This window comes from Myotis myotis, unplaced genomic scaffold, assembly GCF_014108235.1.
Source record: "Myotis myotis isolate mMyoMyo1 unplaced genomic scaffold, mMyoMyo1.p scaffold_m19_p_1, whole genome shotgun sequence".
Taxonomy (NCBI): Eukaryota; Metazoa; Chordata; class Mammalia; order Chiroptera; family Vespertilionidae; genus Myotis; species Myotis myotis.
Genome location: NW_023416313.1, coordinates 217215050 through 217234583, shown reverse-complemented (window position 1 = coordinate 217234583; position 19534 = coordinate 217215050). Strand labels below are relative to the sequence as shown.

Genomic DNA, 19534 nt, shown 5'->3' with positions numbered 1-19534 from the left:
CGCACCCATAACCCCTACGCTGTTCTCTTCCACCTCTCAACGTCCACACGTCCAGAGAGCCATGCTGAGCCACAGCAGCCATCCTCCCCTGGGGAGACGGAGGACGGGCGAGCGGGAGGCAATAAAGGTGGCCTCCTTGGCCCTGGGGCGCACACCCCATTAGCACCAGGTCTGTCCACTCCTAGATACACCTCCGTGGGGCTGCTTCTCCTTGTCCCTGCTGCCGAGAGCCTAGGCCAGGCCACCATCACTGCTGGCCTCCTTCCAGTCTCCCCATATGCCCCCCCCACCCCATGCCCTTCTTCCCACAGCAACCTGAATGCAAGCCAGCCCAGGTGGTTCCCCACGCAAAACCCTATACCCTCGACGCAAATGTTCGCAGCGGCTTTGTTGGTAATTGCCCCAAACTGGAAACAACCCAGATGCGCCGCAGTGGCTGATGGCTAAGCAAACGGCGATGCGTCCACGGAGGACATTCTCTCAGCAATACAGGAGCCCCACCATGACACGCACAGGAGGAACGGGTCCCCGATGCATTCAGCGAAGTGAGAGGAGCCAGGCTCACAGGCGGCTTTCACCTGGCTTTCTCCAAAAGGCAGAACGCAAGGAAGGAGAAAGGAATGACTGCCAGGGTTTAGGGGCCGGGACGGGGCTGACGAGAGAAGGGCGCAGGGGAGTTTTGGAGGGGGCGGAACTGCCCTGTATCTCGATTGTGGTGGTGGTTACGGGACTGTCTACGTTTGCCAAAATGGGCAGAAATGTACGCTCAGAAGCGTCAATTTCACCCCATGTACATCTTCGTTTGTGGGTGTGTTGTGTCTTCCCGAAAGACATGTTGAAGACCTCAGAAGGCGACCTCATTTGGAAACAGGGTCACTGCAGGTGTAAGTAGTTAAGATGAGGTCATCCACTATGACCGGTGTCCTTTGAAGAAAGGAAGAAACACAGACACACAGGGCGAAGGCACTATGTGGCCATGGAGGCAGAGACTGGAGAGGCACAGCTGCCAGACAAGGGACCCCAAGGACCGCCCAGGGCCACCAGAGCTTGGAGGAGGCGAGGAAGGACTCACCCAGAGTCTCAGAGGGCCCATGGCCCTCAGCTGCCTCGCCCTGGGACTTCCTCCGCTGTGTGAGCCTCCCAGTTTGTGTAGCTTGGTGACAGTGGCCCTAGGAGACTAATACATAACTCAACTCAAAAAATGAGGGAACAGCCCTGTCTGGTTTGGCTCAGGGGACAGAGTGTCGGCCCGTGGACTGAAGGGTCCTGGTTTGGATTCTAGTCAAGGGCACGTGCCTGGGTTGCAGGCTCCATCCCCAGTAAGGGGTGTGCCAGAGACAGCCGATCAATGATTCTCTCTCATCACTGACGTTTCTATCTCTCTCTCCCTCTTCCTTCCTCTCTGAACGCAATAAAAATGCATTTTTAAAAAATGGAGGAACACATCTGTCTCAATCTTCACGGCCTTCCGGCTACAGCCTAAGAGCCTCGGCTGTCTGGTCCTCTCCTGCACAGCCCACCCTCCATCCACACAGAGCGTCAGGCGCACGAGCCCGCAGCCCCCGGCACGGCCACGCTGGCTCACCCCGCCCCACGTTCACCTGGGAAACTCCCAGCCCCGCTCAGCTCGGCTCCCACCGATGCTGCACGAGCGTCCTCTGCGTGGATCGCTCTGTGCCACCACAGCAGGATCTGGCAAAGGCAGCTCCCTCTCCCTGGAGTCCCTCCCTCTGCCCTCAGGAGCGGACAGCCTAGCGGGGTCACAGAAGGAGAACATTCTCAAAGCAGGGAAGCTATGAGGGTGCTGCTGGGCCTTCTGCTGGCTGGGGTCCCTGGCAGCCTATGTGGCACCTCCGTGTCGATTAGAAAAGGTGCTGCTTGCTCCCTGTGGAGGTGGGTCACCCCCTCACCCTCTCACCCCCCCCCCCCACCCACACACACACACCTGACACCGCACTCAGCTGGGCAAGAGGATGAAGTGCCAGTCACCGCTTGCTTCGCTCTCAGCCAGGTGCTTCGTGCAGTGAACCACCTGCACAGCTGATGCAGCAGCCCTGGAGGCCTGACAGCCTGGAAGGCTTCTTGCAGGAGGCGGAATTGGGGCATCTGTGCTTAGTCCCTACCAGAGGAGAGAGCTCAGCACTTTCCAGAGGCTGGAGGGAGAGGCGGCGGGTGGAGGCTGATGTGCCGAGCACCCCCTCTCCCCAACTCCAGGGCCTCAGTCAAGGGAGCGGGCCTGGGTGTCTGCACAGTCTCCAAAGGGCCTAGGTCCCGCCTTGAGACTTCGGGGCAACCCCTTCCCCTCTCTGAGCCTCAGACTCACCTGTGAGCAGGGCCTGGGCTAGGGGTTTCCAGAGCATCAAAGAGCTCTGTCGCCTGACCATGCTAGAGCCGGGGAGAACCCCCCGTTGGCTTTCAAACCACTTCAAGGGGCGCTTGACCAGCCTCTCAAGACAGGCCCGCCTGCTCAATCCCTGGCCATGCATAGGGCCCATGCCCAGGGCCACTCAAGGTGACCAGTGGCCAGCTGTCAGTTCAAACACAGCCTGACACCCAGCATGTGCTCGATAAAGAAGTAATGAGTGAGTGAATGAGTGAATGAGTGAGTGAATGAGTGAATGAGTGAATGAGTGAATGAATGATGGCAGCCGGCAAGCACACAGGCCTGTGCAGGTTGGGTCCCGGCCTGCCTGTGCTGGTGCGGTGGGAGAGCCCGCCCCAGAAGGAGCACAGGGAGAGTTAACCCAGGAGAGTTCTCCACCTGAAGCAGAGAAGAGGGACTGAGGCCGAGGGAAGGGACACGGTGGCCATGCCTAGCACTATTCATGTTTACTTCCTTGGAGTAAGAGCCTACGTCAATGCAAACATGCCTCTGTCTCCTCCTCTTGGACCTCGTCTAGGAACAGACTTGCAGGTGACCCCGAAAAGCAGCTTTACTATTTCCGGCATATAATCGGGTGCTAAGTGACAAGAGAGAGAACTTTCTGTGTCAGGGTTAAGTTTGTCAGTGACAGAAAATCCAACATAACAGTGATAAATAAGATAGGTATGTACTCCTCTCTCATATAAAAGCCTGAACAAGGAGTCCAGGGCTGGGATGATGCTCCGACATGTCTTGAACCCTGACTATACTGTTGCTCCACCCTGCATAGCTTCTGTGCTCAAGTTCCCCTCAGAGTCCCAGACGGCTGCTTCGATTCCAGCCATCACGTCTGCATTCCACCCAGGACAGAGGAAGGAAAAGTGTGCCCCTTCTCTTTAAGGACACCTCCAAGGAACCTGCACTCCCCTCTTGCATTTCACTATCTTGAACTTCACCACATGGCCAGACCCTGCTGCGAGGAAACTGGGAAGTGGCTGCTTCAGCTACAATGTACACCCAGCTGAACCGCAGGACCAATCAGCAGGCTCTGCTTCATCCTTGAACTCAAACTCCCTGGGATGGCGATGGATCCCAAGGAAATAGTGTCAAACCCTAGACCCGCATAAGTTTTCAGGAGCTTCTTTTAAAACCGAGGGGACTTGGAAAGATGTCGACATATATCTATGCCAACCGCAGCCATTAAAATGATCATAATATGATGGGAGGTAGGTAACATGTCCAGAACATGCCATGTAAAAATGTGTATAGGAAATAACAGTAAAAAAAAAAAAAGAGGAACACAAATTCACATATACACAGAGCACAGCTGTGCACATAAAGATTGAAATGAAGTAAACATGTACTTGGACAAAGACAGTAACCTTGTTCGATGCCTTAAATGTCACTGCTTTGTGGGTATGTATATGAACATCAGGCATGTAATGTTATCTTTTTTAAAATCAACAACACACAGGCACACACACACATCGCATATACATGAAGGTATCAGCCTCCAATGGGTCTCACAGCCCAGAGAGCTAAGAACATCCTCTCATGTAACCATGGCAACAACCCTGTGAGGCAGGGATCATGGCTCCACTTGGCAAAGGAGGAAGAGGAGGAAGGAGGTGTCCTGGCAGGTACAGGTGCTCTGACTGGCCCAGGGTTGCCCAGCGCTAAGTGGGAGAGCAGACCCATGGTCTTCGCCACCGTGGGAGAAGTCCAAACGTTCCCACGGGTAGCCAAGCAGGCCCCGGGCACTTCTGGACCCTCACACACAAAGAACCTTCTTCCCTGTCCCCAAAGCCGCTGTTGGGGACTCCCAGCTGCTCCCCCACTTTCCCGCTTTGGGCCTTTCTCCTGTCTGAGACACCTTCCTCTGCATATGCCCGGTGTCAGCCATTACATCCTGCTCATCCTTCAAGACCCCATCGATGCCACCTCTGCAGGGGAGTCTTTCCTGCTGAGCACAGCTGAGTGCAAAGGTGCCTTGGCACATGTTCATACAGCGCCCTGCACTGCAATTATGTGCACGTCTCTCTTCTTTCCCCTAGTTAACTGGAAACTCCTGCATGTTCAACAAATGTTCAGTGGGTGAGTGGGTAGGTGGATGGATGGATGGGTGGGTGGTTGGGTGGATTGGGTAGGTGGTGGATGGAGGGATGGAGGGAGAGGGGAAGGAAAGAAAGAAGGAAGGAAGGAAGGGAGGAAGGGAGTAAAGAAGGGAGGGAGGAAAGGAGGGAAGGAGGGAGGGAGGAAGGGAGGGAGGTATTTGGATAGATGGGTATGTAGCTGTATAGATGGATGGATGAGGATGGCTGAGAAAGACATTAGTTGAGCAAAGAGTCTCTGGATATATTCTAGATGAAAGCTGTCGAAAATGTCAGGACCAGAGAAAAGGGAGCTAATAACTGTCACCATGGGTGGAGCTAAGCGCGGCCTTGAATCGCAGTGCCCCTAGAGAAATGTGGGGGACCAGTCTCTGACACTGACTGAGAGAGGCAGCCAGGGACAGGAAGGCTGGGGACAGAGGTCCCCAGTGAATTCCTCCCTGACAGCTTGCTCCCCTAGCCAGAGACGGCCAGGCTGTAAATTTCAGAAGCAAAGTCCTTTATTTCTTTGGTTCTGGAGGTGGCTGACCTGGGAACAATTTAGCCTGTGCCCGAGTTTCTCTGCTACCACCCGGGTTCGCTCTCTTTCTTGGGGGCTGACCCTCCCCCCACCTTCTGTCTTCCAGAAAACAGGCCCTTGGCTCACCCTGACGCCTCCTATTGGATGTCAGTCAAGGAATCAGGCTGCTGCTTGGCATCTGAAGTCCCATCTCTTACCTAAGGAGCAAAAGGTCCTTGGCTTTGACCAGGACCCCAGGGTCAGTGATGCAATGGGGCCTCCTTGGGGCGGGGGTGGGGGGTGGGGTGGGGAGTGTCCCGCAGGAAGCCCTGCAGGCAGCCCCGCACACACCCACTCGGAGGCACCCACCGGGCCTTCTCCTGAGCCCGTGTGTGGGGGGAGCAGGTCCGGGAGACTCTCATGCTCCTGGCCCGGGCGGAGGGTGCAGGGCCGGGTCCTCAGGGGGTGCAGTTGCCCCACAGGATGTGGCCTGAGTGTGCCGCTGCCTCTGTGCACAGGCGGCGGGGACAGGGCTTGACCACAACCGCTCCCTGCGCTGGTTCTTCTAAAAGGGAACTGACACTCTATGGCGGGCGGCTTGTTGTTCAAACACGTACCGGCTGGATAGGGGCGCCCGGGAATGACTGGACAGATGGGGGCGAGGGGTTCTGTGTCATTTTGGCAGCTCCTGGCCACAGAGTTGTCTCAGCTATGGGGGAGCCTCCTCCAAGCACCACCCATGTGGATGGGGGTGCGTCTGAGGCTGCACAGGGGCTTATGGCAGGCTGGGTGAGCCGGAGGCTGAGGCCACGACTGCGGCTTCTAGAGTCTTCTATCAGACGCCCCGAGACTGAGGCCACACAGGTATGGAGTCGGTAAGGCCCTCCTCCCTGTCCTGTGGACGCAGGGGCAGAGGGAAGGGCTCCTCTGTGCTCACCCACCCCCTTCTTCTCCTTTAAGGCAGAGGGAAGGGACTGGTTTCACTGGAAAGCATGTGTGTGTGCATGTATGTATGTACATGTGTGCATATATGTGTTTGTGTGTGTGCATGTGTGCATGCATGTGTTTATGTGTGTGTGTTCATGTGTGTGTGTGTGTGTGTGTGTGTGTATGTGGGGGGACAGCAGAGGCACACCGTGTCACTGGGGCCCCCACCTGCGCAGGGACCGGCTGGCCCTCTTGGGGCAGCACCAGGCGTGCTGTGGGGGCCTGGCCCACCTGGCAAGGAGCGCTTTCCGCAGCCTCAGCCTCCCTGGCAGGCTCCCGTGCAACTTGTCCCTGCAGCCCCGACAAGGACGGCCTTCCAGCAGGGAGCCCTGTGACACGAGGCTGCTGGGACCGCCTCTGCGTCTCCCTGGCTCCCATGCAAAACAGCCAGATCCATCCCACTCTGAGAGCCACGCCAACATCCCCTTCCCACCCGCCATCCGGCGGCCACTCCCACCAGGAAGGCAGGGCCTTTTCCCAACACGGGCGCCCCAGCCAACACACTGTCTTCAGAACTAGTTGTTCAAAACTACCCCCTCAGCAGTGAAAACAACCATTCCCTTCCAGGCATGGGCCAGGGTGATGGCCCGGTCTCCTTTCGGGTCTCCGTCTCTCGTGAAAGCGTACCTGTATGTTCCAGACTGTTCCATGGGCTGAAGGAGACGGCTGTCCCCTCTGCGCATGGCACTTCCATCCCTGAACTCCACGGCTGCTCTAGGGTACCAGCTCCCCCTGCTCGCTGGCCGGTCTTTCGGGGAAGCACCGGATGTCAGGCCCAGCGGGACCTCAGACATCACTGAGTTCATTTTAACAGAGAAACTGAGGCCCAGAGAGGAAGGCACCTGCTTCCCAGAGCACAATCCCGAATCAGCAGAGGGGACCCCACAGAGGTCCTCCAACTCCCTGACGTCCTGCGACATGCAAGTCCCTAGGCATCTTCCCATCAGCACAGAGCCATACAATTAGGCCGACTCCCGCTGCCAGGGACAGGGTGGTGCGGAGAAGGGGGCCCGAGATGGATGAACTCCAGGGGAGCAACCAGGGCAGTGTGCGCCAGACTTTCCTTCAGCAGCCTTTTATTTTGCTAAAAAGACATTAAAAACCAACAACCACCATCAACTCACCCAATCCTTTCATAAAAGACCTAATCTCAGAATAAAGCACAGTTCTGCCCAAGAAAAGATAGCTTGGTAACCTTGGCTGATAGGCACACCACACTTACACACACACAACATCTTCCTAAGGCAGTGGTTCTCAACCTTCCTAATGCCGCAACCCTTAAACACAGTTCCTCATGTTGTGGTGACCCCCAACCATAAAATTATTTTCGTTGCTACTTCATAACTGTAATCTTGCTACTGTTATGAATCGTCACGTAAATATCTGATATGCAGGATGTATTTTCATTGTTACAAATTGAACATAATTAAAGCATAGTGATTAGTCACAAAATCGGTGACCCACAGGTTGAGAACCGCTGTCCTAAGTTCTCAGTGGACCACAGACCTGCATCGGGGACCTGCCGACCCAGCAGGGCTCCCCCAGAGCCTGTACACCCAGCAAACTCCGTTCTTTCATCTGAGGACGCAGTGTCCATCCAAGAGCCGGCTTCACCTGCTCCCAGCCTCTCTCCCAAAGAAGTGAGGGAGCTCAGCGGACTGAGGGGGTGAGGGAAACATAACTGGGAGTGGGGGCTACACAGGGTCTCCACTCAATTCCCCGGGAAGCCAGCCAGACTGGGGGAGGGGGCGCTTCACCGCCCAACCCTGGGCCCCACCCTTCCGGGCCCCACCCCGAGGTCCGGGCTGCCTTGCCAATGATTTCAAGGGCTCGGGTGCATCCAGACATAAAAGAGAAGGCGCCGAGGCGATTTTGAAAATGCCATTCAGCATATCCTCCTCCTCCGACATTTACTGAGTGCCAACTGTATGCAGGACAGGAAGATATGGAACTGAAAGATCTGGTCCCTTTAATTTGGAAGTTTCTAATCTAAGTAGGAAGACATGATATTAAAAGGGGTTTGGCTTCTCTAAAGTTGCTAGGCAAATTAGTAGTCCATGTGAAAAGGTTTTGGAGCAGCCGTGGGCAAACGACAGCCCGTGGGCCGGATCCGGTCCGTTTGAAATGAATAAAACTAAAAAAAAAAAAAAAGACCGTACCCTTTTATGTAATGATGTTTACTTTGAATTTATATTAGTTCACACAAACACTCCATCCATGCTTTTGTTCCGGCCCTTCGGTCCAGTTTAAGAACCCATTGTAGCCCTCGAGTCAAAAAGTTTGCCCACCCCTGTTTTTGAGGATTCAAAGAGGAGAAATCTCTGTGAACTGGGGGATGGAAAGCTTCCTGGAGGAGGTGGCAGCACCGTGTGCAAAGCTGGGGAGCCTGTGGGCAGTTCTGCATGTTGCAGGCAGAACGGTGAAGCGGTAACTTGGCTTCATGCAGGACTGGAGTGGGTAGGAAGGACAGGGATTCCTCTAGGTCAGTGGTCAGCAAACTCATTTGTCAACAGAGCCAAATATCAACAGTACAACGATTGAAATTTCTTCTGAGAGCCAAATTTTTTAAACTTAAACTATATAGGTAGGTACACTGTTATTAACTTAATTAGGGTACTCCTAAGGCTTAGGAAGAGCCACACTCAAGGGGCCAAAGAGCTGCATGTGGCTCATGAGCTGCAGTTTGCCGACCACAGCTCTAGGGGTCTGTTTTCAATACGAGATTGTGGCACCTAAGCGTGATTAGGGGGCTGGGGGGGGGGGGGTGGACATGCTTCTTTATTCACCTGGCCTGGAGTAGCTGTCATCTGTCTCTATCAGCCAAAAAACCACGCCACCAGAAGGGGTCATGCATGGGGAGGGGGAGGAATGGAGGGGAGATCAACAGTTTAGAAAAGTCATTAAAGTTGTGATTTCCACCTGTAGCTCCACCTTAAAGAAAATGCCCATGTTTTGGACACCCCTGGGCTGCAGGATGAATAGCAGGTTTGGGGTAATACTTATATCAACCAAAAGTTAGAGTTGGCCATCAGAGCAGCACTGACTGTCTCTAAGCCGACTTGCCTAGAATGAGATGACTCCTGGCCCCTCACTTGGCTCTAAAGGTGACTTCCTAATGGGGGGCAGGTGGGGGAGGGGCACATGGGGGCTTTACAGGGCCCAGAGTGCAGGTCTGGACTGCGAGCCTGCGGGCCAGAGTTTCTTTTAAGGCGTGGAAGGGGGTGGGTCTCCCAGTTGAGCACCAGCCAGGAGCACCGGGGAGCATTAGCCCCTGAAAGCAAAGAGGCTCAGGTCAGTGGGCAGAGCTGGAGCTGGGAGCTGGGTCCCTGAATTCATCACTGGTCCCTGTTGCTGGGGCAGCCCCTGGCAGACCCTGGGTTCAGGAGCCCAGAGTTCTAGGCCCAGCTCCACCCTGGGCTCCTAAGACCTTGGGTAAGGCACTTCCTCTTTTGGGGTCCGCATTTCCTGGTTGTTACATTTGGGGATTGGATTAGGTCTGTGATGAGCACATTTTTTCTGAGCGTGGAATCCTTTTACAAATGAAATCTTAAGCAGGCCCTCAATTTATCAAGCACATGAGAGTGTGGGCTCCAAGCACTCACACCCTCAGCGATCCCTGCACAAAATTCAGCACCCGGCCCTTGAGCTGTCCCCGCCCCCCTCCTTCACCCCCCCCCCCCCCGCCCCCGCCTCCATCACAGAGGCATCCTGGATGCCTCGGCCTCTCCCACCTCCCCTCCCATCCATCAGCACGGCCTGTGCTCCAGCGTCCACATTTCCACTCCCACTCCGTCCCTGCCTCCAGCCTCTGTCCTGGCCACCACACCCCACAGGGGCCTCCCACAGTCTTGTCCTCAGTACAGCCCACACTAAATCAGGTCACCCCTCTGTGCAAACCCCATCCATGGGCCTGGCTCACTTGGTCCCCAAAGCCTTTCCCCCACTTGACCAGCCTTCATCTGTCCTCGTCACCCACACTCCACTCCTCCCACAGTTCCTAACAGGCCAAGCACATCCCCCAGGTCTTGCCTCACTCTCCCTCCTTCCTTCAGGCCTCTCACAGATGCCACCTCCTTGGAGCGGACGTCCCTGACCACCTGCTTCAGAACAGCCCCTCTGGGTTCCCCACGCCCCTCATCTTGACTTTCTGCCTCTTTTCCTGGGAATGTCAGCGGCAAGGGGGCAGGGTCTTGGTTAAATGCTGGGCCCCGCCCACACCTCATGCAGACACTGTCTGTGGAATGAACCTTGCATGAATCAGCAGAACCCTGAACGGAGGGAGAAAGTGTCTGTGCCCGTGGCACTGGGCATCCTGTCTGCATTTTCTTTGTCCCCAGTTGACATTTTCAACCAGAAGTAGACAGAGCTTGCTTGCCAAGACCCTCACCCTCCTATTCCAGGGGGCCAACACCCAAGGGATACCATCCAAGTCCCTGGGGGTTGAGGGTGGGAGACGTTCCCCAGCTGTTGGAGCATCCATTTCCCACCATCAAGAAGGAGGGGGCTTTGGGAAGCCAGGTGGAAAGCTGTGCTCAGCTGAGGACCCGAGACCCAGAAGGTGTGCGGGTGGCCCAGGGAGCAGGGGCTGCAGGGGCTGCACCTGAAAGCTGCCTTCCGGTACCTGAGAGACAAGAAGGATTGGGCTCCTGAGGGGAGAGCAGGGACTCCAATGGTAGATGTTAGAAGGAGGCAGACTGCAACTCAAGTTCAGGAATTCCTTTCTCAGGTAAGCTGCCTGTCGAGTGGGGGCAAGCTCTCTGTCACCAGGCCTTTCAGAAAAGTCAAAGGGATTCTTGTACCTCAAGCATGTCAAACCCTTGGCCCGCGAGCCGCATGCCTAGGTTTATTTGGCCCGTGTTAGCCTTTGAGTTTGACATGCTTGCTGTACCTGGTGCAAGGCTAAAGGAGATAGGATCTAGGAATCCTTCTAACTCAAAAGGTCTTCTTAAATAAAGCAACATTTTCAGCGACAAACCAATATTCATCTGACCCATAGGATCTGCCCGGCACTGTTCTAAGAAGGCCTGACAAGATCCTGGAGCCTCCTTCACCCCCGCGGCACCCCCACACCCTGCCAGGTCCCTGGTCCGGGGTCCACAGCTCAGTTCGTGTGTTAACCCTTAGCTCATCCAATCCTCATAACAATCCTATGAGTGGGTGTGATCATCATCCCCAACATACAGATGTGGCGAAGGCCAGGTCTCTTGTCCAAGGTTACACAGCTGGCAAACAGAGGGGTTGCACTCGACAAATAATAACGAAGGCCAAGGCACAAAGCTCTTTTATGCATTATCTCATTGAATCCTCAAAGACAACTGTAAGGGGTAGTTATTACTCATTTTATAGATGAGTTAACTGAGACACAGAGAGGTTAAGTAACGGGGCCCACTAATGAACAAAGAGAGGCAAGAGGAAGTGGGTCAGGCTAAGTCACCCCTGGGAGGAAAATGGGAAGTCGGAGAGCTCAGGGCTCTGGCCTCTCACCTCCCTTTCCTCCCAGGGAAACTCCTCCTTACCAGCTCCACCCAGAAATATTGGGTGTACCAGATACTTGCCCCTGGGTGGGTGGGGGTTGGGGGAGCCTTCCCCAAGGGAACTCCCAGTTCCTCCCACTGGATGGCATTTGTCTTTCCAGAAGTCACTTCCAAGGGAAAGCGGACAGGCATACCATGGGGGGGGGGGGGGGGGGAGACAACTGGGGGTGGGAGTGGGGAGTGGGGAGGCAGGAGGAGGAAGGCATTCAGATCTAGATGAATTTGAGGGCCCATCCAAGCCACCCCACCCACCAGAGTGGGAGCCAATCACCTCCAGCTGCCCCCCTCAACCCGCCCTCCTCCACTCGGGACTGCATAAGATGGGCCCAAGCCTCCTGTTTCACAGCGGACAACTGAGGCCCTGGGAGCTGAGATCACCGAGCTAGGCCAGGCAGCGTCTGGGTGTCCATCACAGAAGTAGGCCAAAACTTTTAAACCAAAAAACCTGGGAATGGTGCTCGCCCATCAACCTTGGCACCCAGAAAGGTTCTAAGAGTCTTTCCCAGGAATCGAAGCCTCCTCACCGCCCCGCCCCACCCCCCCCCCAGGCTTTCCTGGGCGCCCGCTGGGCTGAGTGAGGCCAGGGAACCTCCAACCTCCACGGAGCGCGCCCAGGGCGCTGTCCCAAAGCCCCAGGTTTCGAGGCGGTGAAACTAGTCCCCAGAGACCTGGTTCCCATACCGGTTCGGCTCCACGCATGCCAAGTTGCGCCCTCCCTTCGGAGATGCCTTAGGACACGCTCAGCCCAAGCGCGCCCTGGTCCCTCCCCAAGCACCCGGCTTGGCAAAGGCCGGTCCGAAGGTCACGGTCCCCGGACGCCACGGAGGGGCGGGGGAGGGGATCCCGGTGGGTCCTCAGTCCAGGCGGGCTGGCCATTAGGGGGCTGCGGGCCCGAAGTTACAAGTAACGGGGACCCCGGCCCCCCACCCCAAGTCCTGCCGGCACTGGCGCCTGTGCACGCCTGGCGAGCAGGCGGAGCCGCGGGTGTTTGCATCCAAAGTTCAGGAGGGACAGGCGGCCGGCGGGCCACGTCCACACGCCCCTCCCCCCCCCGCCCGCCCAGCTCTGACAGGTAGAGACAGACGCCCTTCGGGCACCCGCGCCGCGTGGAGCACCGGCTGGGTTCCGGCGAGCGCCGCCTGGGCTGGAAAGTTTGGCCAAGTCTCCGGGTCCCGCGGACTCACCAGGGCCGCCCCCTTCCGCGCTGGACGGAGGTTCGGCCTTGGCCGTAGCCAGGGTTGGGGTCTCAGCCGGACACCCCGAGGCTCCTCCGGAGCTCCGAGCGCTCCCGGGGACGGGGATGCGGGTGGGGCGGCAGGACGCAGCCGGAGGACGGGGGACGGGGGACGGGGGACACCCCGGCAGGAGGGGGCTCGGCCCCGGACTTACCCCGCAGGGTCCTCGCGCGCCAGCGCCCCGGCGCGTCGGCTCATGCCGCCGGCAGCTCGCGGACCGCAGCGGAGGCTCAGGCGCCGGGCGGCGGGGGCCGCGGGGGTCCGGGCGCCCGCATGCCCCAGCGCCGCCCTCGGGAAGGGCCGGCGGGCGCCGCCGCAGCCGCGCGCCGAGGGGAAGCCGCCGCGCTCTGGGCTCTGGGCGCCCGCTCCCGGCTACTTCCTGTCTCCGAGCGAGCGGGGCTCGCAGGAAGAGGCTGGCCTTGGTGGTCAAGGGGGTTTTGTCAAAAGCCTTTCGGCGGCGGCTCGCGGCCCGGAGCCCTCCCGGGGCACACGGAAACCCGCGGCCGCGCCCCCGGGGCCGGGCCTGGCGCGGGCGGTGCCGGGCGGAGGCGCCGGGCGCGGGCGCCCCACCGCGGGTGCTGCCTCGGCGGGGCTGGGGCTGCCGCCGTGGCCCGGGAGGCTCCCGGAGAGCCGGGAGGGAAACTCAGAGAAACCGCTCCAACTTGGCGAAGAGTCGCGTGGGGAGGAGGGCGCTCCCGGCTCCTGCCCGCCAGGGCCGCGGACTGGCAGGTGGGGAGGCCAGGAGCTCTGCGCTGGGCACTCGCGGGACAAGGAGCCCCCAGTTGCCCAGGGCCAGCCCCAGAACAGACACAGAGCGCCTCCTCCACACCCCTGACAGGTGGCCACGCTTCCTCTTCTTGGATGCCTCCACTGACGATGAGCTCACTATCTTACAAGGCAGTCAGCGCCCCCCCCCACCCCCCGCCAAGCCAGGGACCTAATTTATCTGTCGGGTACCACACCTAGATGGGCGCAGAGGGTGAAAGCGAATCAGCTTGGAAATATACAACATGCACAGCAACTCCCCTGGGAGCGTGAGGCCTCTATGCTAAGTGCCTGGACTCTCAAAAATACCCTCAGAGCGTTTCACAGTGAGCAGAACTGGACACTATGAAGTCACCGCAGTCTAATGCAAGGTGTCTCAGCCTTGTCACTCCTGGGGGCCGGTTAATGCTTTGTTGATGGCCCTGTCGCCTGCATTGTCGGATATTTAGCAGCATTCATGGTCTCTACCCACTAGATACCGGTAGCTTCACTTTCTCCTTATCATAAGCAAAACTTTCTCCAGACATTTGAGATGTCCCTGGGGGGGGGGGGGGGGGGGGTTCAAAACCGTCCTAGTTGAGACCCACTGGTCAACACCTTCCTCTGATAAATAAGGAAACTGAGACAGAAAGAGAGGAGATGGCTTGCCTGCGACCACAGGGTGAGCTGGAGTGCAGACAGGACCGAGGCTCTGGTCAAGGCCTCATGAGGCCGCCATGCCTCTGCCCTGCTGGTCTCCTCTCACCTGCGCCTCCCTGTCTTTCCTGACATTCAAGTCAGCCTGGCAGGAATGGGAGAGAAATGCATTAAAAGTGCAGCCCCGAGTAGGAGTGTGAAAGGGTGCCGCCGCTTTGGGAAACAGTCTGGCAGCTCCTCAAAAGGCAAAACGTATGACCCAGCAATTCCACTCCTAGGTATCTACCCTACAGAAATGAAAATATATGTTCACACAAAAACGTGTACGTGAGTGTCCGTAGCAGTGTTATTCATAACAGCCTCCAAGTGGAAACAAACCCAGTGTCCATCAGTTAATGAACCGAGGAACACGACGCGGCCTATCTGTAGCAGGCAGTTAGACAGGCATGAGCAGCGTCGGACCGACAGGCCAGGTGCAGAGGGTCAACGGGGCAGGTAGCCCTGGGTGCCTAGCAATGGGCAAAACTCCAAGCCCTAGAACAGTGGTTCTCAACCTTGGCTGCACATTAGAATCACCTGGGAATCTTTTTAAAATCCTGATTTCTGGGCCTCATCCTCCGGAAATTCTGTTTCTTTGTGATGGGGTGGGGCCACAACATTAGTAACAAAGAAACAGAATTTCCGGAGGATGAGGCCCAGAAATCAGGTTTTTAAAAAGATTCCCAGGTGATTCTAATGTGCGGCCAAGGTTGAGAACCACTGCCCTAGAACCACCACTCCCTTACCCAGTAACCTTGGAGATGACATGTAGGCCTCAGCTGTGTTTCAGCTCCAGGCCCAGAAAAGCATCAAAACCAGGCCGGAGATGCCATGGCTGACATCAGGACCAGCTGCAATGACTAATGACCCCCTGCCCTGGGGCCGACCAATTAGTGAGGCCTCAACCCTGAAAGGGCACAGCTGGAAAGCTGAATATTCTATTGAGATTCTCCCCTGAGAGCTCAGGGCAAGGGCCCTGCAAGGCTCTCTCTATGAAGCATGCCTGTGCCCTTCCCCCACCCCCTCCCCCTGGGTGCATTTTTCTTGCTTCTCTTTCTCCTAAGCTCCAAGGGCCCATCTTTTGCCTCTGTAACTTGTTTCCTGAGCCCATTTCTTCTACGGCTCACTTCCCCTACCTCTGTGACTTTCTAAATAAACTTTCTCTTATAGTTTGAGTCTTGGTTCTGAATTCTTTTTTAGCCAGAACTCAAGTACCCAGGTTGTTGAGCCAAGGTCCGATGTGACTCCACTGGTCTAACCCCTGGTGTTGTATTTCCGCTGCTGACATACCCATACAATGGAATATTATTAGGCCGTAAAATAGGATGGCATATGATACATGCTACAGCATGGATGAGCCGGGAAAACATTACGCTAAGGGAAAGAAGCCAGTCACAGAGAACCACATATTGTAGGGTACTATTTACATGAAATGTTCAGAATAGACAAATCCGTAGAGATGGTCCATTGGTGGTTGCCAGAGGCTGCAGGAGAAGGGAGGGTGGGGGTTGGCTGCTAATGGTTACAGGGTTTCTTCCTAGGGAGAAAATGTTCTAACGTTGATTGTGGTGATGGTTGCATAACTTTGTGGCTACACTGAAAAGATTGAATTGTACACTTTAAGTGGGTGAATTGTATGTTATGTGAATTACATCTTAAACTATTATTTTAAAAAAATACAGCCTCCTGGAGGCCACCCTGACTGCTCCAGCCACTCCACTTCCTCCCCTGCTCAGATTCCCACACAGCCCCCATTAGTTCATGGCCGTGACCCACTGACCTTTCCTCTCCTCTGGAGGCTAAACTGTCTCCTCACTGGGTGCGAACAGCTCCTCCACATCTCCCCGGACAGCACTGTAGCTCCCTGATTGAAAACACAGGCTTCGATGACAAACTTGTATTCAAATCTAACCCCAGGCCTTCCAGCTGGGTAGCCTGGGACAAGTCACTTCCTCGTGCCTCAGCTTGTACAAGTCACAAGTACAAGTGGGGCACCCCCCCGCCCCAAGAGTGCCATTAGTAGTTCTTTGCTGTTGCTAAAACAAGCCCATCGACCACTCCCAGGCCTCCCTGGGCCCCAGGGACAAGATCTATCCAACTATAGCATCGAGAACAGTCCCTCAGGCTCTTCTACGCTGATGTGAGCTGTCAGTAATCCCACTTTTCCACATCTTCCCCCAAAAGAGGTTTCCTTCAGCTCTCCGGACCCCTCAAAGCCTGGGTTCCATGGGACCAGCCCCGAGGCTCTCGCCTTGTGCCCACAGAGGCCCAAGGGTGAGCATGTGACCCAAGTTGGGCCAATCAGACCCTTCCACAGGCCCACTGCTCACCTGCTCTGTGAAGATGGAATTCCTCAGGTGAGGACACCAGATGAAGCCCCACCCTGGCCCTGTTGCTAGTGTAGGGGTTCAGAATGAGTCACCCCAAATGTGCCTCTGTAGTATGCAGGTTATTATGAGGGCTCAAGAGAAACTTATTCCAGCACCGCCCCCCCTCCCCAAACTACCTAGAAGAACTTAAATTGGAGGCCTTGCTCATAATAAGTGATTACTCTGAGATAACTTTTTTGACCTATTTTCAAGGCAAGGCAAACAACTAATTACTGAACATCTGCTCTTCTTATCATCATGCAATGACCTTCCCCTCTGAGGCCTCAAGGCCATCCTTAGCTCGAATGTCATCTATACGTCATTTTACTTTCCTGACTTTCAACCTCTCATGTAAGTGGGGTCTCTGATTCTCTGTAGGTGGGGTTCCCATGCATACATATGTAAAAAAATTCGGCAATTTTCTCTTGTTAATCTGCTTCATGTGGATTTAATTATTAGACCTGCCTGGAGAACCTAGGAGAGTAGAGGGAAGATTCTTCCTTCCCCATACTTGTAACCGACCAAAGAGGAGGTTGCCAAGATTCCAGAAATCTGACCAGGCCCTTTTAGTTGTGGCCTCTACTAAGCTTGCCCTCAGCCCCATCCCTGGATCCCCTTTTCACACCCCTCACTTCTCTCCCTGGACATGGATCTAAGGACTCCGGCTGAGAAGTGAACATTTGCTGCTGTTTGGGCCTGCAAGCACCTTCCCCCTATTTCACCTTTTTTTGGTACCTGGTTTCCCTTTAAGGAGCCGCTCCTCCCCAGTTGGGCACAGCTGGAGATGATAACCCACTACTCCCATTTTAGAGGGAGAAGATGATTCTAGTCTGGCCAACCAGAGCTTTTACACTTACCAGGCACAGTGATTGGTTCCTGGGTGAGCATGTGACCCAAGTTGGGGCCAATCAGATCCTTCCCCAGACTTTTTGTTAGCACTGTGAGGGAAGGCCAGCAGTCTTTCCCCTGCTCCACTCTGGCCTTCAGCTGGGAGAGTATAAACGTGGGGCGGCCCAACAGCCACCTGGGCCACCATGTGGTAAAATTGTCCTCAAGAAGAAAGCCTAGACGGAGGAAAGCAATGCAGAGAGAGACTGTGCCCTACTGACATCCCTTATGGCCAAGATTCGGATATGCTCTAAGCTGGCTGCACCATTAGACATCTTAGTTACCAGAACCAAGACAATCCTTTTTCCTTTCTTTCTTTTTTCAAAAACTCAAACACAGTCTGAGTCAGGTTTCTATTAGTTGCTACCCAAGGCTCCTAGCTCCATGATTGCAGCCCCTCCCTCCATATTCCATCCCGTGGTGGGTCCAGAGGATGTCTAATTGTAGTGGGACCATAGGAAAGAAGAGTAAAGCCTTCAACTTATTATCTCAAAACATAAGGGGCTGGTTCGGATCTCTAGGGTCCTCGTTGGGGGTGGTTCCCCCTCCACACAGGTGAGTGCAAATAGACTCAGTCCTGAGGAGGAGTGTGGGAATTTTCAGAGAAACCTCACTTTTAGGAGGCCAACTCCCACTTTCCCTGGAATTTCTAGGGGCAAATAGTGAAGAAAAAAGTCACACAGCACAGTCTCACTTTTCCAAACCTCCCCAATCCTGCTCCGAGTTGGATAAGACCCTTTGAGGAAACAGAGCGTGTTCTTTCGGCAGAAGTTTCCCTACTACGTAGAGTAGTTGGTGAGAGCAGGGGCTTGGGTCAGGCTGCCAGGGTTCAAATCCCAGCTCTATCACTTCGAGGCTGTGTAACCTTGGGCACGCTGCCGCACCTCTCTGTGCTCAGTTTCCTCATCTGCGAGATGGGGCGGTCACAGCGCCTACCTCATCGGGCTGCTGTGAGTGCTGCATGAGCAATGAAGGTGAGGTGTTCAGAACAGGGCCTGGCATATAGTAAGTGCTCAATAAGGATTAGCTGTCATTTGTCCTATGGCCGAGGCCCCTACTGTTCTAGTCAGATCTCACAGGAAAGGAATGGCACTTCTGATCAGGATAATGTGAGGAGGGGTTAATAAGTGTGTAGGTAGGGAAGTATAAGGCAGGGTGCTGTTAAACCTCGGATCTGCCCAAAGATGAGGCGAGGGGAGGTTACCAGACCCAGAACCAGAGTCCTGTCCTATGGAAAGGCCACCAGGGGAGAGAAGCAGGGCAGGGACCTGCATCAAGGGGCACAGCCAGTCACAGTGGTCTGGAGGGAGGCGGCCAGGAAAATAAATACTCTGGTCTCCTCCCTCCAGTCTCTTGCAGTGCCCGCCCCCCCCCCCACCCCCATCACAAAGCTAGCTGAAAGCAGAAAGCTTGGAAGCCCATTGGTCAGTCCCTATGGGTGTGGAGTCCCTATGGGTATGGGTCAGCCTCCTGGGATATAAAGAAAGGCTGGGGGGACAGCAGGAGGGCAAAGCTGTGGAGTCAAATTGGGCTCAAATCCCGCTCAGGCCCAGCCCGTTTGCTAGTTATACACCATGCAGGGACCTCTGTGCCTGTCACATGGAACAGGAGAACCACCGGACAGGCCCTGCCTGAATTCCTGATGGCATAATTGTGAACTAGAATAAAATGTTTGCTGCGTGCCATATTTTGTTTTACAAAAGGAGGTACAGAACCCAGTTCTTTCTGTGACTTTTTCCCTTTTCTCTGACCCTCACTAAGCCCCCACACCGTTTTGGAAGATTTCTCCATTACTTTGGAGAAATCCTTACGAAGAGGCAGGGGTGGGGGGGTGGGGGTGGGGCTTTCTTATTGTAAAATCAACCAGTATTCTCAGGCATCAGCAGGGAACAAAACGTCTACACCAGCTGGCAATCTCAGAGAGAGAGTGCTCATGAACTGAGGAGACACCCCAAAAAGCTTTCAAAGCCCTTCCTCAACCTGGATTATCAGTCAGCTTCTTGCCTGGGGTCCCACTTCCCCTCAACCAGCCCCACCCATCCCTGCAGCAGAACCTGGAAGCTTCCAAGATCTTTCTCAGGGAACCTCTGTCCTGCCCAGACAACCAGC

At 55.5% G+C, this 19534-nt stretch overlaps 1 protein-coding gene across 3 annotated transcripts in view; it reads right to left on the bottom strand.

The window, feature by feature from the left end:
* RIN3 (Ras and Rab interactor 3) overlaps positions 1 to 13229 on the bottom strand; it is a 111471-nt gene extending 98242 nt beyond the window's left edge. For 2 of the 3 annotated variants that reach the window (XM_036315828.1, XM_036315845.1), the window contains exon 1: positions 12883 to 13229. In XM_036315828.1, the coding sequence (XP_036171721.1) occupies positions 12883 to 12926 (44 nt within the window). In that variant the 5' untranslated portion in view covers positions 12927 to 13229. The remainder of the gene's footprint in view (positions 1 to 12882) is intronic. The other variant, XM_036315818.1, reaches the window with a different exon arrangement.
* Positions 13230 to 19534: the final 6305 nt, after the last annotated feature.